The sequence below is a fragment of the Aythya marila genome (genome assembly GCF_965140915.1).
Source record: "Aythya marila genome assembly, chromosome: 3".
In the NCBI taxonomy this organism is placed as follows: domain Eukaryota; kingdom Metazoa; phylum Chordata; class Aves; order Anseriformes; family Anatidae; genus Aythya; species Aythya marila.
This window is the reverse complement of record NC_139044.1, coordinates 61322184-61347945: the sequence shown is the minus strand read 5'-3', so window position 1 is coordinate 61347945 and position 25762 is coordinate 61322184. Positions and strand designations below refer to the sequence as shown.

The 25762-nt window shown below is 45.9% G+C and overlaps 1 protein-coding gene across 2 annotated transcripts; it reads left to right on the top strand.

Moving 5' to 3' along the window:
• Positions 1-7823: 7823 nt before the first annotated feature.
• Positions 7824-25387, top strand: CNR1 (cannabinoid receptor 1). 2 transcript variants are annotated; one of them, XM_082757870.1, is made up of 2 exons: positions 7824-8026; positions 20304-25387. In XM_082757870.1, exon 2 carries the CDS (start codon positions 20365-20367, stop codon positions 21784-21786), a length of 1422 nt encoding a protein of 473 aa, XP_082613996.1. In that variant the 5' UTR covers positions 7824-8026; positions 20304-20364; the 3' UTR covers positions 21787-25387. The 2 variants fall into 2 exon arrangements, with proteins under 2 accessions (XP_082613996.1, XP_082613995.1); XM_082757869.1 differs by lacking the exon at positions 7824-8026 and adding an exon at positions 8548-8559.
• Positions 25388-25762: the final 375 nt, after the last annotated feature.

The window sequence follows — 25762 nt, the reverse complement described above, 5'->3', positions numbered from 1 at the left end:
ATGAGGTCATGCCAAAACAATCACAGCAAGGCTTCTGAAGAAGAACCCCTGTCCCACCTGCTCTCTTCCTTAGTTAATACTTTGTCCTGGAAGGTGAGCTGCATGGGCAGATCCCACGCTGAGCATCACTGCCTTTACGGTGGATTTATTTTCCAGTGGATCCAGTGACAGTGTGGGGCTGCAACGTGATAAGCTTGTGGCATCCATTTCCCCCTAAAAAGAAAAGAAAAGGATGAGTGGGCTTGAGCTTTGCCACTTTGGTTTTGTTGTTTAAGCCCACAGTTTGCAAACCTCCCCTCGCCCCCCTCTTTGCAGAGCTGAAGATGCTAGGTGACCTCTCAGTCACACGGGTGCCCCAAGATTTAAATTGAATATTCTGGAATAATAAAACCTGGGCTGACAGTGCTTCCGTGACCAAAGGGTTTTATTAAATGAAAACAAGCACGCAAATGTACATTTTATGCTGAGGCTAGTGACACTATAATGAATAATTTGCAGGGGTGGAAGGGATGGATATCTGTGATAGCATTAGCAAGCGTTGACCATTTGAGCAAATGTAGCCACAATAATTGTAATAACAGTGGAAAAGGCATAGAAAAGCTGGCAGAGATAAAAAAAATAAAATAAAATAAAACAAATAGGCAGTCTCTTGAAGGCTGGACTGTGATACAGCCTGGCACAAAAGAAGAGGGGGAAGTTTGTGTTTCTTACTCCTATAGACTCACTGTGTACTTCTCCTGAAACACATGGGGAATTGGCTTCTCCAGGCTCCCTGCGCGTCCCTCTGCCAGGCAAACTGGTGGGAAGACCCAGCCTGGGGAGGGAGCACAGGCTGAGGAGAGCCTGAAGCATGCACACCCTGGGTTTCCCAGGAGAACAGCTCTAATGGAGTGCTACGACAGGGAAAAATCCCACTGCAGTCCCCTGCAACCTCCCCAGAGCTGCAGGGGAGGGCGAAGAAAAGGGACGATGAGCTGTCCATCCCTCTTCCTTCTGCAGCAGCGCCGAGCAGTGCTCCTTTCCCTGGGACAGCACTTACTCACCGATGCCTTCAGGAGGCATTTCATCATAGCTGGGTTTTATAGATAGGAGAGCTCTTTCCCTCACCCTCCAAAAACAGCCTCTTCTTATTAAGCACCGCACAAACGCGCGTATAGAAGCAGTGCCTCCTCCGCACGGCTACATCTCGTAAGGAACTTGAGCTAGAAAATGTGTAGCCCTCATCCAGACTCGTAATTGTTTCTCTTTTCTGGAACTGAGCATGAACGCTACAGACTGGTATATACCGTCCCTATTTAAAAGCTGACATGATGGGTTGTTTTCATATCTAGCAGGAACAAGGAAAATGTGAACAAAAGTCAAGAGTGAAAACAAATCTGTATATTTCCATGAAAGAACCAATCTATTTTAGAGTCATCTTAGGTTGTGTTTTTAGTTAGGTTTTGTTTGTTTATTTGTTGGTTTCTCTTGCCATACTGATGAATGATATTAATTTGCATTGCATAGAAGTTGCAGATACAATCCTACGCCTATTTACATTAAATGCAACATTCAGGCACCCAACATCACTTGGAGACTTTCCTGACTTTGATGCTCCTGTACACCACCAAAGGTAGAGCATCAGGGAAAAGCTTTGTCATCTTGTTTTTCTCAATTTCTTCCCTTCACTACACAGCTATTTTGTTTATTTGTTTATTTTTGGAACCCACTTTTTTTTCTTTTTGTACTTTGCGATGCAGATTTATAATGAAAAGATGATCTGTATCCTCATTACTGTTCTATTGCTCAACGATGAAAAAACATGTTAACAAAGGAAAATGCTTTTCCGTCAGCTCATAATGTTCCCTGCTGTTCAACTGGGACTGTAAAGAGTATGGTTTAATGAAAGAAGGTGAGAAGGTGAAAAAAAAAAACTAATGAGGGTGTTTCTCTGCATTGAAAGATCACTTAGGAGCAGCAATGATTTCCTTTGTGTCAGAAAAAATATAAAAAATAAGGTTCAAAGGCAGCTTCCCCAAGGTCAAAGAGGCCCATCCTCCCTAACACAGTATACTCACTCTCCTCCCTGGCAACCTCCTTTTTCTACCTAGACCAGCATTTTGTAATTTTCAGATGGTGGAGAGAAAAGAAGTTCATGTGCCATAGCCAGCTGCTAGCTCCTACGGAACAGGCAAAAACGCTGTACTAGGTGCTTGAAGCTGCATGCATCGGTAACAGAGCAGCTCATGAACCCTCTGAAGGGCAATCACCATGCCATGGTTTCACACTGAATACAAAGGCTCCTTTCCAGCATGCTGGGTCTGAGGTTTGGGCATTGAAGAGGGAATGAGCAAGGAAGGAGGAGGGGACTGTGGACTGATGCCCAAACGACCATTTCTGAGAGTCCTTCTCCAAGCGTCAGGCAACAGATGTCGGATAAGCAACAACCTGCCCTGGATCTGGGCAAGTCTTTGTTTTTAAACAGAGGATTCTCACTAGTCTTCTGGCTTTTCTCTTCCCTGTCATCTTCTTCAAGGAGCTGGTGGAAGAAATGTGACGGGGCACAGTATCGCTGCCATCAGGGCAAAGGAAAGAACCTTATTAGTACCCTGCAGTACTACACACAACACAGTGGGCAAAACACTACAAAAAATCAATACAGCAGAAGATTAAGCTCCAATGCACTCTGTTTGGTATGGGTATTAACACCTCCATCAGTAGTAGACTGAGATTTCTTAACAAAAGCATACGCGTCCTTAACTGTGTGACATGTCTCTCTCCTCTTCCTAACTCACCGAGTTCATAACCTAAATTACATAGAACAGTGGCTAAATTAGTTCATCATTGCTCAACTCCGATCTGAAAGGACAAAGCAAGAAGCAGAAGAGAATAATATTTGGGGAACTGGATAGCTTCAGGGGATAGTTAATGACAGGATAGAGAGACTTGAATGCCTGCATCACTGGTTTTAATTTGGTTCGGGGCAGTAGTGACACAAAGTCATTACCATATGATAGCTGTTTGTTTTCCTGCCTGAGAGGAGTTGGTGGTCTCAGTCTGTTCCTAGCTGGCAGATATCTGCATTACAAAAACCAGCAGCAAATTTCCCATTCTCACCAGCTGGCTGAGTTAAAAAGCAGGGTCAGATTTGGGAAAGGGGCAGGGCTGATGTGTCACCTGAGCAACAGGCTGAAGCCAGCTGCGGGAACAGCCCGAAATGAGGACATTGCCATGCCTCGCCTGTGACAGGAGCCTGCTGTCACCTCCACCTTGCACAAGGGACCAACATTTGGCTAAATATGGAGCTGGACACTTTGCAAAACCCCTGGGTAAACCATTCACTTTCATGGATTCTGGATTTTTTTTTTTCCCTTTATTTGCTTGGTGGCAGTAAAGTTACTCCTGGACAATAACATTTCTGATTGGGTTTTTATTGTTATTGTTTGCAATGTGGCAGTGCCCGCAGGTCATAGCCAGGATTGTGGCTCTGTTGTGATAGATGCTCACAAACTACTAGTAAGAGACAGTCCCTGCCTTGATGGAGTTAAAATTTAAATAGAAAAGTCTGACGGTGGTGAAAGAAGTGAGATGCTATTATCCTCATTTTACAAATTTGGGGGGGGTGGGGAGGGGGGGCTGAGCTCCTGGTGCTCTTGCTGTGAAAGTTGTGGATGTTTCAGTGCTACTGAAAAAAAGAACGGCAGAATCAGGACTTGAGCTTTTGGGCGCCAGCCTAACCCTGATGGATAGCTTGCAGAGCAAATGTAGAAAAGCTGGAAAATCATGTTCCCTTAAGACACTTCTTCCATCTGCTGCTGCAGTACCTGATCATTTGAGGTTCTCAGGCACGCTGCTCTGTGGGTTGAGAAGGCTGGGGCAAGAAATACATATTGTTTAAGGTCTTGTTTCACAGCTTCTCCTCCTTGCAAAAATGAATTTCCATCATGGCCTCTAGGATGAGCAGAATAATATTTATGGTGGAGACCCTCTTCTCTTTTCCAGAGATTTTATGACTGTGAAACTGTGGAAGAGCTTGTGTGCATCCTTGGTTTTCAGTGCTATCCTAGCAGCAAAGTCTCCAAAGCCAGCCAAATAAAGATAGAGCTTTAGGACAAGCAGACAGTCTTTTAAACTAGGAACAGGACCAAATCTTTTCTCTCATTTCAAAATGAGTCAAGAAACTGCCACATAAACCTTGAGAAAAGACGTTCGTCTGTGAGCAGGACACGGGATGTGGTTATTAGAAGACAATGTACCTCCAAGTGCCTCTTTGGAGATCATTTATATCTTCTTTGATTGTTCTATCTACCTACGGATGGTGAGAAAAAAATGAACAAAACATTCAAGCTTATAACACAAGGCAGCAACAGGAAACACGCTTGAGAAGAAGAGATGGGGAAGTCTCGAAAGCAGCCATGGAACTCTAGGGTCTACAAAACCAGGGTGCAAGCGATCTCAGTGAGACTACTGACCAACCTCACCTGATTGTTACATGGATTTTTGCCAAGTAAATCATCAAGCCCACTCATTAGGCACATCTGATCAATGCATACAGATAAATAAAATGCTTCATGGTTGGAATACAACATTCATAAAATGATGGGCAAAGTTTATTTATCATAAAAATATGATATACTAGTATTTGAAAAAAAAATCTGTCTGGTAGAGCAACAATTGGTGATTTGTGGCTTAGAAAGAGCACAGGATCAGCTGGATTATCTCCTGTGTTACCTTGTGTCCTTCTCTTTCTGAAATAGGGAGTGAAGGAAGTTACAGCTGCAGTAGTACTGGGGGTGGCCAGAAGATACCTGACCACTGCACTGCTTTGAAGCACATTAACTGGGAGCAACCAAAAGAAAAGTAGGAATGTATGACTTAGGGTCTATATCCACCCCCATCTCTTCCTTCAGACCTCGTCATTGGTATTGGATGGCTTTATTTCCACTGGCAGCAAGGCTCAAAGTGTGAGGAAAGACAAGACTGCAAGTAGCCTGTCACTATTTTAAGTCTTTGACAATCATGTAGCTTAAAAAAGTGGCCATTGACGTATTCTGGAGTTCCATCACATGGTTGGAAGCCCCACAAAATTCTAGTTTTTCTAGATGTTTAGGATTTCAAATTTTGTTCCAAATCAGAATAACGGTGCTCTCTACCTCCAGAAAGTCATGGAGAAAATTAATTATAGCTCAATGGAAACATGATTCAGCTTTTCAAATTTTGTATTATTTTGTAATATATAATATAAAATGAAATATTTTGAAACCAAAACTCATTTTGAAAGAAGAAATTGAAACATTTAGCTTGGAAATGTCAAAACGAGATGTTCCCACACTGTTGGAACATCCCTCCACCACTTACTCTTTTTTAAATGACATTTTCAGTGAAACCGACACAAGTTTGCAAAGCGATCTGATTTTGACAGGGTTGCATTTTCCAGTGGAAAGCTGTTCTTTCAGAGGTTTTCCAACCAGCTCCACCAGGAACAGGTGTCACAGGATCGCAACAACCTTCCCCTTGCCAAATCGCTAAATTAAAGGCAAGATCTGGATAAACGTTTGGGGAGCTCAAGGCACGAGGGGTCACAGGACACCCCACCATGAAGAAGGCTGAGAAGCTGGTGCTCGAGTCACCTCTGGCTATCGATACCGAACTGCTGTGCCTGTGGGATGAACTGGCAGTAGCAACTGTGGAGGATTTTTAGGGGGAAAAAAAAGCCACCTCGGTGTGTAGGCATGGCTACATTTGTCAACATCACAATTTCCCTCTCTGCTCTCCGAGTTTAGAAGTGACAGAAAGAAGGATTACCCCGAGATTGGAGTAAATCCCAGTTCAGGATGGGGATCTTTTATCCAGCCATGAGCGTGGAGGTGGAACAAGCAGTAAGTAACACGTTGCCCTAAATTCACCCTGTGGGCTGACTTGTGTCCAGCGACGTCCTCTGGATGGGACTTGCCTTTGCCGAGGAGCTGCGTTCCTCCATGACTGCGGAAGAGAAGCTTAACCAAGTAGGTTCACATTAAAGGCAAAAGTACCAACCTTTCAGGGAAAAAGAATCAAATGAAAACTCTCAGTCCTCTGAGGAGAAGTCGGTACTTTCTGAAATGTAAAGCCAAAGAGAAATCTGCTCTGATTTTACTGCAGTGTTAAATAAAGTTCTTTTTACACACCAGCACTTTTGAATTACCAAACAGACTGACTAATATCAGAAGCTTGAGTTGGGCACAAATGAGTTAGCCTTTTTTCTTCTCCAATTTTCTCACAGGAATGCCACTTGAAAATGCTTCCTTTCTTGTTAATTTAACGATTATCATCAGGAAGAGCCAGCGGTGGGAAGGAAAAAAAAAATGTAGGCAGTAATTACGATTGAGCAGAATCGGTATGGGACTAAGCACAAGGGAAGACGAGACCGAGGCAGCGGGTCGCAGATGCACCAGCCCGCTTCCCCAGAGCCCTGAGATGCTGAGTGCCTCAAGCCCTGGGGGCCCAGACGGAGAAACCTTCAAGGGGAAGGCTCACCATCAGATGGCTCACACCTCTCGGGTTGGGCATCCCCGAAAATACTGCCACCCAAAGTCTTTAATCCTCGCTTGTGAAGAGCGTAGCTCCCTGTGGGTTTCTCCTCTGAGGGATGAGGGACCCGGGCTATTCCTCTGCCGCGGGTGGATGTGGTAGATGGACCAGTTAATGTCTTTAGACACTATGACAAACGATAAATATTTATCATGTTTCTGTATTAATACATGTGAAGACAAATACATATTTATGACACTGCAGAGGGAGAAGCACACGGAGCAAAGCCAGCTGGATATCACATTCTTTAGGAACCGTCTTTCGAATAAACCCCAGCCTGCCAGTTGTCCTTGCGCCTTCGGAGCCACCTCAGCCCGGGAAGATGAGGGATTCCCCGCGACGTGCCCGCCACCCCCACGGCTGTTGCACCAGCACAAGACCACCACAGCCACTCTCTGCCAGCCTCGGGGGTAACGTGGGGAACAAATGCTGGCAAAACTCCAGTGCCCCGCAGCCGGGCACCACCACGCAGAGATGCACCGTGCCTTGAGGCGCACCGCTGATGGGCGAAGCCCCTCGGGGTGCCTCCCCAAACCCACCCTCAAGCCCTCGGGAGCTTCTCCGGCCCCTCAATGGAAGCCGGGCTCCCTCCTGGGGGCTGCCCCGAGGCCTCAGCCCCTCGTTCTCCGCCGCCACAGCCCGGTGGGGCGGAGAGGGCGGCGGGCGGGTCCCTGCCTCCCTCCCTCCATCCTCCTCTCCCTCCCTCCCCTCCGGCGGGGAGGCGCCGGCCGCCCCCGCGGGCCGCAGGCGGCGCTGCCTCGCCCGTCGGCTGCCGGCAGGGCCCCGCGGCACGACGAGGCTAATTATAATTAATAATTTAGAGCCCCTCGGGGAGGGGGAGGGGAAGAGAAGGGAGCGGGAGGCGGCCGCCCGGCGGGGTACGGGGCACGGCCGGGGCAGGGGCAGGGCTGGGGTCCGCCGCCCGCCCGCTGCCCACCCCCGGGGCGAAGTTTGGCCGCCGCCGCCTGGCTTCCCCCGGCGCTGCCAGGGCCAGGACAAAAGGCACATTAACACGTGATGGCAGCCGGGCTTCATAAATGGGACCGGAGAGGGGCGGCAGGCTGCGGGGGGTGACGGGGGACGAGGCGGCGGTGGGTGCCGGAGCCCCAGCCCCAGCCCCATCCCCAGCCCGCTGCCTGCCCGCCCCGCTCGCTGCCTGCGGGCGGAGGCGGCGGAGGAGGGCCGGGGGCGGCGGTGCTGGTGGTGGTGGAGGTGGAGGTGGAGGAGCAGCAGCAGCAGCAGCAGCAGCAGCAGCAGCCGCCCGTGGAGCGAGGGCGGCGGTGGTCGGAGAGGAGGCGCCAGGGGGGGAGAAGAAGAAGTCTCCCACCTCCTCCTTCCCCTCGCCGGCACCGCCTCCTCCTCGGCGCTCCCCAGTGCCGGGGTGCCCGGGCGGGGCGGCGCTCCCGCTCCCCGCTCCCTGCCGGGGGTCGGCGCGGCCGGAGCAGGAGGGGGACACGAGGCCGGGGCCGTGCCGAGGGTAAGGAGGGCGAGGGGCTGCGGGGAAGGAGGGAGGGAAGGAAGGAAAAAGGGTCCCGGCGGGGCTGAGCCCCTCGAAGTTTGTCGCCTAGGGGGTGGGGGGCGACGCCGCTTGCCCCGACGGCGGGGCGGCCGCAGCGCGCTGCCCCCTTCTCCATCAGCCCGAGCGGCTTTGGGGTCGGAGACGGGTCCCTCGGGACACCCGAGGGTTGCTGCCCTCGTCCCGGCCCCGTCTCGGTAGTCCCCGTGCGCATCCCGGTCGCCAAACTCCGCAGGGCTGCTCGGCTGGAAGAGGGGGCAGCCCCGCCGCAGGGTGTCCCCGCGGGGGTTTTGGGGCCGGCTGGGGTCTGCCTGAAATTGGGAGGGGTGTGTGTGGGGTGGGGGGAGCTCCGGAAACTTCAGGCGGTGGCTGTCGTGTGAAGCTTTCGGGCGGTCCGGCGCCGATCCGAGGGGCCGGGGGGGGTTTCTCCTAGCCGGGCAGCTTTTTGTTCCCGAGCCGGCTGCGGAGCTCCGCCGGGAGCACCCCTGGAGGAGGTACGTACCCGGCAGCAGGCGGCTCCTTCCCGTGCCTTCGGTTCGCTTGGGGAAAATGGTGTCAGATGATGAAGTCCGGAGTTGTTTGGGTGGGTTTTTTTTTTGGCTGAAATTATCGTGAGCGGTGCTTTCTGTACGCCGGTAAACGATCGCATGCACAGTTTTGGCGTATGGCTTCTCCCTTCAAGAAGGATAAGGGAGAGGTGCTCCATAGAGCCAGAGAGCAAAATACTCCTTCTGGAGTACCCGCAAGTTTTGCTTTTTTTAAAAAAAAGAAGCATTGTGTGTCTTTTTTGACCTGGTAAAGGTGTGTGGTGTTTCTTTTTCTCCTTGCATGTATCATCGTGTTTTCATTGTTCACCTTTCCTTAAAGGAATATGGCTTTCTCTGCTGGGGGTGGCATTGCTGCTCACATGTATCGAGATCGTGGGGAGGATCAGAGTGCTCTTTAGTACAGCATATAATAGCAAAATGTGCAACATAGCAAAAAAAAAAATATCTTGGGAGTACTTAATTCTTCTCAGATTACACCTAGTATCAACTGCTAGCACAGGTTTTCTCCTCTAAAAAAGAAAAAAAAAAAAGGTGTGACTCTGCCTGCATAATAAATATCCGTACTAGAGTTTATTAAATCAACTGTAAAAGAAATGAATATAATGTCTTTAAACAGTTTAGAAGATGAATGTGTAATTCCTGCTTTGCTTGAGGTTAAAATTAGTTTTGTAGCAGCCGGGATACATCTTTGCTTTATTATCCATTGGTCTTTGGAATGAGAGGCAAAGCCATTTGAATAAAAGCATTTTAAAACAAAACTGATAAAAGCAATAATTGTTTGACTGAGCCATCAGGCATCTATTGCTGAGGGGGGAAGAAAAAAAAGTTGGCAAGGTAAAGAAATTGATTATTTGCTTTGAATTTATCTCATCAACTGTTCGGTAACACCTGAAACCACAGTAATTAAATAAAAATACCTACAAAACTCTAGGGGAAAGTGGAAGCAGGTTTTAGCATTGCGAGGATGGGCGGGTGGGTGCTTTGATCCTGGCTGTTGTGCTTTGGTGAATTATGTTAGCTCAGTTGCATGAAGAGCACCGTTTAGAGCCTTCATGCTCTGCTGAAGGAATGGCACATCTCAGCCAAGGCATGTCCGTCTGTCTGTTTCTGTGTTCACAGGTTTCTGATTGGGCAACAAAAGTTTAGAAACTGAATAACTTCTTTCCCCCCCAGTCATTTCTGACTTCCATCCTCTAACGTGGCCATCCCCAAATGCTTGCAAACTGTGATTCCACTCAGATTTTGGTGCTGGCAGTGTTACGCACTGGGGAAGGAGAGCTCAGGTGGCTTTCCTCTCTGTTGGATAAAAGTAGGTGAGGAGATTAAATGGCAGGGGAGAACCCAAACCCGTGCACTTACTTCGTGTTGCCTGAGCGTTTTGGAAATACATCGCTGCTCCTGGTTCCTCAGGTCTGTCTCATGCGCTGTCTTCCACTCCCCCGGTTTCTCTCCTTGTGCCCTTTTTAAGGGGAATTACCTTCACTTCTCACGTGCAAACTTTGCGACCTCTCTCTAGCTGTTCCGTCAGCTCTCGAGGCATCAGCAGCATTCATTTTGTCAACAGTGATTTCTCTTCATTTCTTTGCAGATGTCTATATTGGCTTTATCTCATTCTCCTCATGAAACAGTAAATGGTTTTAGATACATTTTTGCTGCAATTTCCCAGATAGGTTGGGCTATCTACGATGATGAATGTTCCACAGAACCACTCATCAAGCATTTAAGCGAGAATTTGGAGATTTTTCTCCTTGGTAGCAGCAAATTTGCACAGTCTGCTGCTGATTTAAAATATGTACTGCAGGCGACCCTAACACTGGGATTTGGCCAAGTTCAAAGCAGCTGTGCAGATGGACATAGAAGACAGAAGGCAGAGGGAAATAGACCCTTTTAATCATAACAAGGCTGCTCTTGTTTTCCTATCTATAGTGGAGATGCATGCCAGCCCCTTGTACTTAAAAGCAAGCTTGCAAATGTGCCAGAATAGACAGCAACAGCATTTGTTATTAATGCAAAGTTAAAAATGTGACAACCTGTCTTCTCAGTATTGCTCTTTATGTCTCCATTTCTAGCCTGACACTGCGCTGCTGCAAAAAAGCGCACGCCTAATTGCTGCTGGTGGGATAAGGATGCCCCCCAGAACTCAGCCTCGGTGCAAGTGCGTGGCTTTGTTAATGATCACTGCAACCAGCCATGGCCTGTCCTTTTGAAATGGCCGTAATGACTTATAAATCAATTGCTCGTTAGAAAGAACTTTTTTTTTTCTTTTTTGCTGAAGGTGCCATTGTTACCCGTGAAAAATGATTTGGCTTGCACCATAAGGGTGGCCCACGTTTTGTTACAACGTTGGTGCCTCATGCAGGGGCATTGTGGTTATGCACACAACGAGCTCAGTTCTGCCTCTCTTGAGTGGGAACATCCTTCTCGTTTCATCTAGCTGCCCACATCCAGATTACAGATAAAATAGATATTTCACTACTGCATTAGTTAATAAAATTTCATTCATTATACCTCAGGTGGGCTGTTGGTGAAACTGGCTGCTTTGTGCCTTTCAGATGTTGTCTTGTTTGTGTAGATCAAGGCTGGATGGCATCGAATTTTACCTCAACCTGTGTTAACCTCTTTTTATGGCAGTTGTATATTCTCCTTAGCGAAGGCGTGCTCACATACTACAAAGTACTGAGCAGCAGCAGTTCATTAGGGAGTACTGTCAATTCCATTTCAGCCCTCGCTGGGATAATTTTCATATCTGCATTTTAGGAAAGCTTTTAAAGTTTGTACTTGGGGGTTTGGGGGCTCCCACCTTCCCTTTCTGGCGAACATGTGAAATGTGCTTGTTGCTCTGAGAAGTCATTATTTCTACCCGGTTCTGCCTCTGTGGAACACAATGCAGTGCTGGATTCCAGACTGTGCCTGGAAAAGTGTGTGGAATAGGTTTGGAGTCTGTGTCTGTAGATACCCATACGTATATAATCTAGCAAAATAATTTTCACAGGATCTCAGTGACAGATGTGCTAATTTTAGATGCTTGTTTTTCCCCAGGAAGGCTGGGTATGGGGGAATTCAAAATGATACTCAGCAGTTATCTCGCCTGTATGTTTTGTACCTACACTGCTAGCTTGTCTGTCTGTCCTCTGGCACCAGGAATTTGGGTTTACGCATGACAAACACTGCTGCAGCGTTTGTGAGACTTTGCACAGTTGTTCCTCTAGGCATGTGTATGTGTTTGTGTATGTCTATCTGTAAGTTTATACGTGTGTGTATATATATACACACAAATTCATAGCTCATCCCTCAGTATCTTTTAACCACTTCTCCAGATACCATGAAATATCGGTTGGAGTCTCTCTGCATTTTGTTGTTCTGGTTACTTTGATACCAGATTCTACTGTAATTCTTTCTCACTTCTCCTTTTCTCTCCCTCTCTCCTTTTTTTAAAAAAGAAAAGCATCTGCATATTTCAAAGACATGCACCATTGCCAAGCAATCTGGTGTAGTAGCTTAATATGCTGGCAAATAATTTCACAAGTTGTTTGTGTGTGTGAAGGCAGTATATTTGAATATCATTATATTCTGAATGTAGATATGAAGAGAGTTATCTGAGCTTATTTAAATTTTATGAAAGGCCAGACAGCTCCAGAAATGAAAAAAATGTTTTACATTTCTTAATTGGTGTGCATATTTCTGTCCGCTGCTGACAGTGTGGGGGACATCACGTTCACCAGAAGCCTTTCTGTCCCAGCATCTGAGCACTGCCCATGTGTGGTGACCTAATAACAATTTTTGGGAGAAGGAGGCTCCCGAGGGCTGAGCAGAAGGAACATTGCTTTGCAATGTGCTGCTGACCTTCTCGGCCATTATCTGCGAGCCCCGCATTCCTTTTTCCTTCTTGCTGCATTTACCCACCGTGTGGGTCATCCAGTGGCCACATTCGAGCATCCTGTCTCCCTTTTTGCTCTGAGGTATGTATCCCGTGCTTCATTTTCCTATGGAGTCTGGTGGACTCAGCTGGTCTCCGCTGACTGTCCCCGGCTCAGCGCCGTGTGTCGGTCTGTACAGCGCTGTCCTTCTCGGTGACCTTACACAAGACGGCTTCTCGGGGCCCTGTGCGTCTCCTCTCTCACCCTTTGAACACAGATCAAAAATGGGCTTTGAAAAGAGCAAGCTGTTGCCTGCAGAGCAGTGGGTCTATTCTTTCTTTCAGGTGAGATCTGAAAGTCCCACTAGCTACATCCTTCAGCCTGTGGAGGTGTCTCTGAAGTCCTCCTGGCTCAGAAGAGCAGGGAGGTTTTCTCTCGTGAGTTTTCTCCTTCACCCAATCTGCTTTCTCCAAGCCAATCACAAAGGTAATTCCTTCCCTAAAATCTGCATCCCCTGCCTACCAGGGTCTCCTTCCACTTGTCTTCCTCTCCTACCTTCCCCTGGTTTGCACAAATCTCACTTGGAGACATCCTATTCCCCGTCTCGGTCATCAGTTATCTTCCCCTTCTCTTTGCACTCTCATTCACACCGCTTAACCCCCATTACTTTGCCTTTCATCATCTCTTTGCAATCTAGCAGGGACTTCAATTAAAACTTGTTTCAGACACGGTTTCTTGCGGGGGGAAGGAGGAGAGCAGTCATGCACTGTGTGGTTTATTAAGATTTCTCCCTGGAGCCCAATGTTTTTCCTGCCTTTCTGGTTCTAATCTGTACTCTTTTAATAAAGTTCACTAATATTTTCTGCTGCTACAAATTCTTGACCTTTTTTCTTCTGCTCTGGCTGCTATGTGGAAGCTGTTTTCTTGGAGTGGTTAACTCTTTGCTCATAAGTGTGTTTCTCCCACAGCTTCATGCTCTAGATGTCAGATTCTTCTGGGGACCTCTAGCATTCAGCATGCAGTGGAGTCTGAGCCCTTTATGTCCTGTGCTGCTCTTTGCAGTTACTTCTCTCTCTTCAGACACATCTTGTGTGCCAAGCTGCTGTCTCTTCCAGGAAATCGAGTGTTCACTCCCCATCTCTTTTGCACCTTGCTAGGTTTCTCTTTCTCCATTTCACATTTATGTCGATTCTGCCCAGCAGTGGTAAGCATCTGCACCTCTTGGCATTAGAGAATGGTCAGAAAAGGTGCAGGGAAAAAATATTTATTCTTTGAGTATCGAAATCCAAGATAAGTCCTCTTCTAAAAAAAGTTTGAGTTCCACACTGATCAATTTAATGAGTCCTCATCTGTTTTCCTTACTGTAAATTAAGGAAAATGTATCAAACTACTCTTATTGTATCCTTTCTGTTGTATTGGGAAGTCAGTCCCGAAATGGGAGCTGTTTTTCAGCAAATACCAGGTCACTCCAGTGCTTCCATTTCATATGAACTTGTCATACTTCAGCAAGCCTCTTCATTGCCTCCCAAAACTGTCTTTCAATGATACTAGGATGCAAAACGAACTGTGAAAGCTTGCCAAATCCCATGTTTGCACCATGTTTTTGTTATAAGAAAGCCACCTCTGTGTCCCCACCTTTCTCCCAGAGGACAGGCAGGCTGGGTGGCTGTGCTTTCCCTGTCAGGACTTTGTCTTGCCCAGAACTGGGTAGGAAATGTGGGGGTTTCACAAGCAACACAAGGGGGTTTTGAGCAACATCAGGAGCTTTGGAGAGTTTTCATGGCCAGGTGGGGCAGTTGTCCCTGCTCTTTCCCCTGCAGCTACGTGATCCAGGTGTTTCTCTGGATATGGGAGTTGTAATCCTTGGTTGGCTTGGTGAGAGAAGGAGCTTCAAACCAAGCTTCTCCTGCACAGCGTGCTGGAATATCCATCAGCATCTTTATTTCTGGCTGTTTAACTCATGATAAGACGCAGAACAACTCCAATAGTGGATCAGAGGTTGCCATCACACTCACCTGGGATGCAGGAGAGCAAAGTTCAGGTCCTTCTCCTGCACCAGATGGAACAGGACTTCAACATCACCTCTGCAGGACTCCGGCCTCTCCGATCTGAGGTACCTGGCCGTGTGGGAGGGAGGCACGGCCTCTCCTTCCCTGTGCCTGCAGGCCCTGCCTGTGCTACAACGGGTGCACGCACACCTCACTGACAGAACTCGGGAGGGAGGGAGGAAATAATGGCATTTCTTTGAGAAACATTGTCAGTCACCAGATAGCACCCCCTACACCCCCCAGTTGTTTGGCTTTTGTCATTCTGACTGTCAGCTGCTGGGGGCTGTCATTTAGGGACAGTTTGCCCCAAAATTAGAGCAAGCCAGCTCCCGTCCCGTTAGTGTGCAAATGGTGTATTAGCATAAATAACCAGGTAGCTGTGGCTTCTGGCTAATTCATATTCAACTTGAGACTGATACCAATCAGCATGTTGCATAAGAACCAAATTTGGTTCAGTGCTTGCACGCAGTAGCTTACCCCATAGCTGGCAGTGCCTTGCTGTAAGAAGATATCATCCCTAATTTGCTCCTGTCCTAGCTTCGGTGCTCTGTCCTCACAGATAAAATCCCCGCTGAAGTGAATGCAAGTTTTCCTGAATCAGGACTGACAGTGTATTTGCCATTCATAGCCTAGGAGTTACGCAGTGTTGGCGTGGTAAAACAGTAAATAGGAAAGGGATAACATGGCTTTCATGCTCCCCTCAACATTTTTTTTCCTTTCTTGATGTAACCGAGTCTTTGAGTGCCATTTCTCAGGCTCTGTATTTATTTCTCTGAGGCGTAGAAACCTTGTTCTGTCCTCGAAGCAGTATTGTTCATCCTTATATGGGATAAGGTAATTATTAACCATATAAATTTTCATTTTATAGGACAGTTCTGATTCCTGGAGGCCAGCAGTTACTATAGTGGCTCCCATTTCTCTCACCATGTTTTCAGCCGACTCCATATGAGTATAAATTATTCTATTTCTCATGTGGCAGAATTTGTGGACCTCATTTGGCTGGAGTCTGAGTGTACTGGGTGCTATGCAGACATATTAGCAGATAAAAGACCTTCTCTGAAGGACTCACAAGCTTTATAATACATGAGCAAGAAGAATGAATTTATGTATCTTTGTGCAATCAAAACTATGTTTCAATTATACCTACTTGTCCTTTAGCCTGTTCTTAATTAGCTGTAGATATCATAGAAGGAATGTATAAACATGAAGATCAAAATATTTTAAAATAGAAACTGAGAAGGTTTGATTGTGGATTTCCGTTGTTTTGATTTCTTTCCACATCAACATTTTTTGCAGTTATCAGTAGCATCATTGTATTGCTGATAATTACTTTCTGAGGAAGAGCGTCAAATGTTCAGTGTTTCTATCCAATTAAAATTGCTCTATCATTCATCCTGTTTGGAAAATTATAATAAATTCTGCCTTTTTTTTTAAGTAACTATAAGAACTTCGCAGCTCTCCCTCTCCCCCAGAACAGCAGGAGAAGCATTTTAAGGAGTCACCTTCTTGTTCCTCATGTGAACTGGTGCCGTGGACCATCTAGAAGTCCAGGGCAAGTGTAATTCTCCCTGTTGTCTGAGGTGGGTTCCCAGCCTTTTGCATATTATCTCACTTAGAATTTATCTAAGGGGTCTTGATACTCTGATAGCACCCCAGCTTCTTGTTAGGCTGTGTATAACCACACAGCAGAGGGCAGCAGAAAGATGTGCCCCTGCCTTCACCAATTCGTTCACTTTGAGGGTGAGAACTTGCCAATTGGGGGTGTCTTCAACACTCAGTTGATGTTTAACACCTCGCATGTTTGGACCCCAGTAAGACAGGCTGGAATAGGCTAGATGAAGTTAAATCCAGGTCTCTGAAGACGCTAACCAACGTGCTTGTAAGAGCCACTCCATCTAGTGGCAGTCCCTTTGCACAGCTAGTCCGGCAGTACCAGCCAGCAGCAGCGGGCTAATGGGAGAAGTGGCACAGTCTAAGATGGTGTGCAGCTATGGGCCTGCTGTTTTTATCCTTCAGGATAAAAAAAGACACTCGAATTTTTTATTTTTTATTTTTTTTAATCCTTATCCATCATCAAAATTCATTGCTTACTGTGAGTTGCTGCATGCACTCACATAAACACACTGAAAATGTTGAGTGCCGGCATCGGCGCAGGCTCTTACTCATCTCTAATCAATGTTTCTGCTCTTTTTAAAGCCGTTTTTAAAATGAGAAAAGTTGTAGAGCTCATTTAAGGAAGGGACCAAGCTGAGAGCTCGGGAGTCTCAAACCCTGTGTCGAAGAGTGGCTCCTGGCTAGGCAGGAGGGCTCATCCTCTCCAGCTGCTGGTCTGGAGGGACACCTTGGATGTGAAGTTGAGCCCCCACCTGCAGCCTCCATCCAGAGAGGAGGAGGGATCAATGCAGAGGACCCTTGTCTGCCAGGGAGGCTGGAAGAAGCAGCAGAGGCTCCCAAGAGGGATGTTAGTGGGTCTCGGGCAGTGTTGGATTGTGCTGGATGGAAGCCACCTGGGAAGAGCAGTGCCGGCCGCAGGTGTCTGGCTGCGCATGGGGACAGAAGAGCTCAGAGCCAAAACTCGTGTGACGCTGATGCTTCCACCTCCCCAAACAAAAAGATCAGCTTTTCAGTCAATCTAAATCGTGCAGCGCCTCAGACTGTGACCTGGACAGACAGTGCCAAAATCCTGGTCTTGTTTTCACTACGTGGCCATGAAAAACCTCCCTGACTGCTTGACTGCATTTCAGTATTGTAGTTTACAGTAGGACAAGCTATATCTGAATTAAAATAAACTAAATTCCAGTAAAGTACAATTCCAGATCACAGGAATGGCTGTTTTACTGCAACTTTAATAAAAATCAACTGCTACTTGAATAGGTGCACGCACACATACTGCTAGAAATTTCCAATTATGATTTTCCCAGCAGCAAACAAAAACAAAATTAATGTCAGCTGCATCCCCCAAAGCCTAAACTACACCACTAATGAACTCCCAAGTACTCTCAAAGAAAACTCTTTACAGAGACAATAAGGTGGAAATTACTGTAATAATCTCAAAGTAAAAATACAGAGGAAAAAAAGTCATTGAAATTCAGAATAAGGCTTGCCTCTCCTGATCCCATTAACCACGTTGTTAGCATAGCATATGCATGCATAGCGATGTTGTCACATAACTCACTGACACCTTTAAAAGAGCACACAGGAATTCGTGTTCTTTCATTTGTATTTCAGACAAAGGTAGGGGTTGTAGCACGGCTGGCACCTTGTTATGAGGATGTATACACTTAACGTGACTCCAGCGGGGAGTAGCTACCTCATAACAATTTGTTTGTCTGTCTGGCAGAAGTGCTCGGTCACATACAATTTTTGAAGCTTTACTCAAACATAATCTTCTCAACATGGGGCTGTGGCTTTAATCATTAAAATGGTTGTCTTTCTTCTGACAGAAATAAACTGGAGTAACTGAGTACCACAGACATCTTCACGTGTTTATAAAACTAGTTTTTCAATAACAATTTCTTCACTTCTGGTTTTAAACTGGTGTTGTAACTCCGAGTTTAAAGTTGCCAGGTTTTACCAAAAGCAGACTTGTCAGCAGGGTCATTTTTGCAACACGTAAAATCTGCAAAAACTACTAAGAACAGCTGTAAGGCACCTTCTGGAAGAAAGGTACCTTGCCTGCAATTAGATTATTGCAGTTCTTTTTTAATGTGCCCTTCAGTGACATTTCCCTCCCTCACTAATCAAACCCTCAAAATTTAATTCCTTAACGTATTTTACGATCGTCTAATAATTCTTTTTTTACTTGCTGAGCAGCGGTGTCTGCAAAAGCTGACACAGCGAGTATCTGTGTTACGTATTTGACTGTCCTGTGCACCCTGGGTTTTCTGTAGTCCTCCTCATCTTCAGCACCAACGTGGCAGTGTCTTCTGGAGCTTGAGGGTCTTATGCTTCCTTTACTTGTCAATGTCCAGGCCTGCTGAATTAAATGGAAATCATTATATTAATGAGCTATGGATGAAGTCTCAGGTGTCTAGATACCCAGTGAAGGCACAGTATAAATATAAATCTCGCCAGAATCTCAGCTTCTTTTGGAGATGATCATGGCTTCTTCACTTTTTAATATTGGTATTGCTGTAAAGAGGAATCCTTTTCCTCTTTCTTTCAGCTTTAATGGAAATGTTGTGGTACTTAAGAGTGCGAGTCTCCTCTTTCAGAGTTGCAGTTCTCTGGATTTTGGCAGCTAACCTCTGGTGGCCTTTCAGGCCATTTATTGTCAGGTGTGTAAAGTTAAGAGATCAGGTCAGCACAAGCCTGTATATGGCATCGGGGATTTCTTGGGTGTCTCGGGCAATTTCCTCCATTCTCAAAGCATGAAAAAGATAGCTTTTGTTACTGATGCTGACGCAGTTGTCTAGATGTCCCATAGCAGATGCAGAATAGCTGTAACACACCAAACCAATGATTCCAACTCTTCTTTGCATTCAGGCCACTCACTGCCACTCTGGCAATAGAAGGGGACCCTAAAGCAGATGTTTAATGCATATTCAAGGAGTGTTACATGGGCAAAGTTAAATAAAGGAGCACAGCATAAGAAGAGCTGTAAGACCTGTCTTACATGTTGATGACTATGTGAGGCTCAGACACTGATGAGCGTGCTCTCCCAGGGGTACCCTGACCAGGAATTACATCCTGACAAATCACCACCCATGAGCACAGGCTGGGCATGACAGGACTCAGAGACCAATGGCTACCTGGGCACCTTCTGCTAGGTTCCCAGTTTCTGGGGGGACCAAATGTCCCCACAGAAACTGAATTAAGTGGAAAGTCTCCAGTGGGAAGAGCTACCTTTCAATGTTTCTCATGGGAGCAGTGGCTCCCGGTCCCTCTTGCCTGGAGTATTGGCAAGAGTGGCACCCTGACCCAAACTCTGCACTGTGTTTTTCTACACAAGTATCAACTCTCCTGATTGAGGCTTCTGACCCAAACTGAATGGGTCACTGCTACATTCACTGATTTAGCAGCCATCTTCATTTTTGCTGAAATCGTGGAGAGAACTGGGTAAACAACCCCCTCCCTCCTGTAGTCCGGGCACCCCAATTACCTTTGTTTGCTTAGCAAAAAGAAGGAACTGAGCACTGAAAATATATCCAGGTCCCCATATTTATAGATGAAACACCTTGCTAATATACTTGCACTAACAAATTCAGGATCTTAGAAGACCCCAGATTACTGGAACAGGTTAATATGAATATGCAGGGTGAAGCAGGAAACTTGGAGTGCATGGTTCCTTCCCTGTTCTCTCTGTGTTGTCAGGTTTTCAAAGCCCTTGGTGCCTTTTGAAAGAAAAGCAATGAAGGTGATGATTCAGTTTAATGCTGTTCCTGCAGTGGCACTTGGTATTATCTAAATGAAGCAAGCCCAAGGAATATTAGTCTGCAAGGTACTTTGCAATCAGAAGCTAAGTTCAGATCTAGAGAAAAATATCTTTATGGTGGAGCGGCTTGGAACGTTTTGATGAGAAATGAAAATTGCTTTTCTGTGGAATACTCAGTTCTCTGCACCTCCAATTTTCTTTTGCTCCACTGGTAAGGTAATTCAGTTTTAGTGAAATCCAGGTGATTTCTTTCTGAGTGCGCAACTCATTGTGACTTCAGCGGGTGGCAAAGGCTAGACCTGCGGTGAATACAAGAGAAAGGTTGATTTTGTTTGACACAGTTCAACTAAGTTGTTTGTGGAGTTTGTCTCCCTGTTTATCCTAATGAATTTTGATCTTTTCCCCTTCTAGGGCTTCCTCAGATGTGTTTTTCCCTCCTCCAAGTCTCTTTGAAACCAGCAAGACTGGGGTTATGAAGTCAATCCTAGATGGCCTCGCAGATACAACTTTCCGAACAATTACGACAGATCTCCTTTACGTGGGCTCCAACGATATCCAGTACGAAGACATGAAAGGCGACATGGCATCCAAGCTGGGATACTACCCCCAGAAGTTCCCCCTCTCCTCCTTCAGGGGTGATCCTTTCCAAGAAAAAATGACTGCGGGAGATGATCCCCTGCTGAGCATTATTCCCTCAGACCAGATCAATATCACAGAGTTTTACAACAAGTCCTTGTCCACGTTTAAGGATAATGAGGAGAACATACAGTGTGGGGAGAACTTCATGGATATGGAGTGCTTTATGATCCTGAACCCCAGCCAGCAGCTGGCCATTGCCGTTCTGTCGCTCACCCTGGGCACCTTCACGGTCCTCGAGAACCTCCTGGTCCTGTGTGTCATCCTCCACTCCCGAAGCCTCCGGTGTAGGCCCTCCTACCACTTCATCGGCAGCCTGGCTGTGGCCGACCTCCTGGGCAGCGTGATTTTTGTCTACAGTTTTGTTGATTTCCATGTTTTCCACCGGAAGGACAGCCCGAACGTCTTCTTGTTCAAGCTGGGTGGAGTTACAGCCTCCTTCACCGCCTCCGTAGGTAGCCTTTTCCTCACGGCAATAGACCGGTACATCTCTATTCACAGGCCACTCGCTTACAAAAGGATTGTTACCCGACCAAAGGCTGTCGTAGCGTTTTGTGTGATGTGGACCATCGCCATCGTAATAGCCGTTCTTCCCCTGCTCGGCTGGAACTGCAAAAAGCTCAACTCCGTGTGTTCAGACATATTCCCCCTCATCGACGAGACGTACCTGATGTTCTGGATCGGGGTCACCAGCGTCCTCTTGCTGTTCATTGTCTATGCCTACATGTACATACTGTGGAAGGCGCACAGCCACGCTGTTCGCATGATTCAGCGTGGCACACAGAAAAGCATAATCATTCAGACTACGGAGGATGGTAAAGTACAGATCACTAGGCCTGATCAAACTCGTATGGACATCAGGTTAGCCAAAACCTTGGTCCTTATTCTAGTCGTTTTAATCATATGCTGGGGCCCTCTCCTCGCCATAATGGTGTACGATGTCTTTGGGAAAATGAACAAGCTCATCAAGACTGTCTTTGCCTTCTGTAGCATGCTCTGTCTGCTGAATTCGACAGTGAATCCCATCATCTACGCTCTGAGGAGCAAGGACTTACGACATGCCTTCCGCAGCATGTTCCCCACCTGCGAAGGGACTGCACAGCCTCTGGATAACAGCATGGAGTCTGACTGCCAGCACAAACACGCCAACAACACGGGGAACGTGCACAGGGCCGCCGAGAGCTGCATTAAGAGCACAGTTAAGATTGCCAAAGTGACCATGTCTGTCTCCACAGACACGACTGCTGAAGCGTTGTAAGCCAGAGACTTCTCAGCATTGTGAGAAAAGGAGTTAGTTTAAAAAAAAAAAAAATCAACAACAGAGAAAACCAAACCCATGGCTTAATGTGTTTGTACCCTCCTGTAATAATTTTTTTTTTGGTTTGTCATTGTAAGCTAAGCAATGGTTGTGTTAAGAGCATTACCATCAGCCAGTTCTTCGAGTTTTACAATTAGGGATTCGAGCTAAATTTTCAAAAGTTGTTTTTGTTTTTCTCAAAAAGGGTTTACTGAATAATAGTGAGTTTCCTGAAAGAGCACAGAGAAAAATATCAAGCTAGCAAAAGTTCCTTAAGGGTGTGTGAAGAAAAATTGTGAAACCTAATTGAAAACTAATGCATCCTAAAACAATACCATCAAATAAGAAAAAAGCCTTGTAATCATGCTGTTCATTTCAATGTGAAATGTATTTCATGTCTGTAAGTAATAGGAGTTTTTGATTTTTTCCAAAAGCGGCAGTGCTGAGTTTTAGAGGTTTTGTAAAAATGTGTTGTCCCGTGAATTGTATGCTGTTTTATTATGTGTTATTGATATTTGTCCGATTAAACAAAGTGATAAGGTAGATTTACGTGGAAATAATGTGAAATGTGATATGTAAACCCCATTGAAAACACATACTGTATTTGAAGAATTCCTATGAGCTATTTTGGAAATTTTACACTTTTAGTGGTCTTCTGTGGACTTAGAGGAGAGGCTTTGTGTTCTTCTACTAAAATTATTTCCCCACTACCTTTTACTTTCACATGCATATGAGAATAACAGCAACAAAGGAATAGAGGAGGAATATAAGAGAGGAATGCACTGGTTCAGACTTTTAAATACCACTGCGTTTATACAGAAGGACGTTCACTGTTGTACAGACTATCGCCCTTCCCGTGGGCGTTGTGTGAATACGAACACTGAAAGCAAAGGTCCCGGATTTTGGCTCCTAGAGTCGCATGCTGGTGCTGGACCACTGAAGACAGCATGTGTCTGACTCCATGTGTGATGTTATCACTGTGCCGTCGATGTATACTTGAAGTGTGTTGCATTCCTGTATCCCAGGTTTAAGCAGATCCAGAGCCTGAGATGCCAAACTCCAGCCTTCACTAAAAGAGGAGGAAATATTGTCAGGTTTAGGCATTTTCTTACCGTGTGAGCGTGTATATAAATAAATATCTATGTGTGTGTATGTGTGTGTATGTATGCGTGTGTGTAAGTATACTAAGTGTGAGTCATGGTAGCATAACTAAGATAGGACACTATGACCAAATGTAAGCTGTATTTCTTGTTGCACGCTTTGCACACAAATTCTGTTTCTAAAATAGAGTTCTTCCAACTGATTACCGATGAAAGTACCGTGTCGCAAACATATAGATCCACGCTGAGGGGGGTATCTGTGTGCTAGAGAAAGCAGCCTTCCAGTTGTGTTTGAGAATAAGGTGAAGCAGGAGGCAGAGCATGGCGTGAGCCAGCCCTGACCACCGCAGTGGCTGTTGAGGGTGTTCCTGAAAACAGAGAACACCAGGAATAAGGAACCGTTCACATCCTTCAGTACTCAAATCCGATTGCTTGATGCAAGGTGAGCCTCACTGTGAAACCAGGATACAGATGGCAAGTTTTGACACCTTGATCTTCGAGGAAGAAGTTGCTGATGAAAGTGGCGACTGTGCTCTGTGGTGGGATTGTTCCTGCAACCTGGGACTTGCACAAGGTGTGCATTGCTAGATAGTCTTTGGGGCACAGACGTTGTGTAACATCAAGGGTACTGGGTCCTGTTCTCTGCTGCCTTGCTTTTCTGGACCTTTTCCTCACCCTTCTTCAGCTGATTTCTGCCAGAATAGCTGTGAAGGAGGCTTAGCCAGCTAGCTGCCTGACACGTGCCTGAGGTTGGCTTCCTTAGGGACAGTGGGTCAGCAGAGCCAAATCCGTGCCATCCTGCAGTGGGATTACACAGGGAAGGAGAGCAGGGTGGTGGTCCTGGGGTTGCTGGCCACCAGGATGTCCCCGTGGCGTTTTGGATATGGTAGCACAGGTCAGAGCAGCTGGTAGCACAAACATCCAAGCTGAGTTCAGCTGGTGGCTCTTCAGTGGCTTAAGAGGCTGTGAGTTCAGGGCGTGAAGACCTTGCGTGGGGTGGCACCTTCTGAAGATCTCCCTGGGCAAGGTGCTGGGCAGCAGAAGATGCAAGGGTATTCTCCTCCTCTGCCTCCCTCCCTGAAGCTAACCTGGGTGGTGGGATGGGGCACCCCGCTCCCCAAGGGGCCAAGGCTAATCCTTCTCCTATCTAGATGTAGTCCATCCTAAAGCAATCCTCTTGGAGGGGAGGGGGGAAGCCCGTTTCAAATGTAAAGGTATTTTAAGAGCCATTTTTTAAACCGTCTTCTTGTGAATTAAATGCAAACTTTGTGGACTTTTCATCGTGCATTCAAGTTCTAAATTTTACGTGATAAATCATGGGACAATGGGGCTGTCTTGGCACTTAACTTGGTGCTTATTGATATAATAAGAAATAGCATCCTGTGAAATGTTACCGTCTATCATCAGTACCTTCATTTGCATAATGAGTTTTTCTAAAGCTCTGGGAACTGTGTCGGTTCACTTTGAACCATTTATTCAAGGGGTGGCAACCATTCCCCTACAAGTTGCAAATGGAGTAGGATGACTGCTTCATTAGGAAAATACGCTGCCGTCCCCAGATAAGCTGTGCTCCACCTTCAGCTCTAGGTATTCCCCGTTTGCAGCTGCCTACCTTCACCTGGTGGTAGCACAGCCACCCTGTGTTCCCCGGCCACCCACACCGTCACCATCCGACCAGCGATAGTCGCCGTTCCGTGTCCCTGCCCACTCCACGTCTCGTGTAGCTAGACGAAGCCCATCCGTGTCACGTTGCGTGCAGAGTTAGATTTCTCAAACAGTCTTGATTGTATATTTGTATAATATAATTTCCTCGATGCTGTGCAATCACTATCCACGTTTTTCTTGCACTGGCCTTTGGATGAAAATTTTTGTGTGTCTATTGTGAGGTAGACAGCGCATTTTACCTGCTGTTACTGGGCTGAATGTATGTAAATAAGTGGGGGGAAAAAAAAAGAAAAAGTCATCTGTACAAGCAGTGGCCTAAAAAGTCTGTAATTGTAGACTAGGACAATTGTTGAAGTTGCTGTGACATCTCAAATACTACCTTTGAATAAACTGTTTACAGGGTCTCTTGGGATGCTGTTTGATAGTGAAAGGAGAAAAAAAAATCCTCGTGATACTATAAGGTAAAGAAATTGGGTTACCTGAGCTTTTTATTTCCAGTGTTTCAAAGTGGAGAACATAACTCTTTATTGTCTGTAAATCTAACATTATTACTTCCTCTTAGAAGAATATTGTATCATTAGATGTTTGTTTGAGCTGGTAACATCCTTGCAACTGCTGCAATATTTTTCATTAGCAACCTGTATAATAGTTTGTACACAAGTACTGTTCAGATTGTCATGAAAAGTAGCTTTGACCATTTACCTACCAGTAGCAGAATAGTATTTCTGTAAGATTTCCAGTGTATTACTACCATATCATATTTTATTTCTATAATGTAATTAAACTGTTATTTATTCAAGGAAAAAAGAAAAAGCATTCCTCTACTTTTTTTTTGTTTTGTTTTCCAAATTTTGAGATAACTGAGGAAGCCACGTGATGATGCTGCCTCATCCCACAATCTGGTGCTCTACGTTTTGTTTATAAGTTTGTCTGTCAGATTCTGAAACAACTGCTTAAACAACTTGACAACAGGTTGTCAAGCCTTGTGGGGTTTAATTGTACGCTGATATCTTTGAAGGAGGAGGTAGATTGTGTATTTCATATTTGTGTAGTCGGTACTGTGGAGACAAGAGAGAAATGACATAGTTAAAGCTGAATCTCCTGCTCCATTATGTAGGCAATTTCCCCTTTCCTCTGTATTAGCCAAAATGCAATAAATCTCTTTTGCCTTC

Bases quoted from the DNA above. Each gene is read 5' to 3' on its own strand.
- CNR1 (XM_082757870.1), top strand. From the start codon at position 20,365: ATGAAGTCAATCCTAGATGGCCTCGCAGATACAACTTTCCGAACAATT.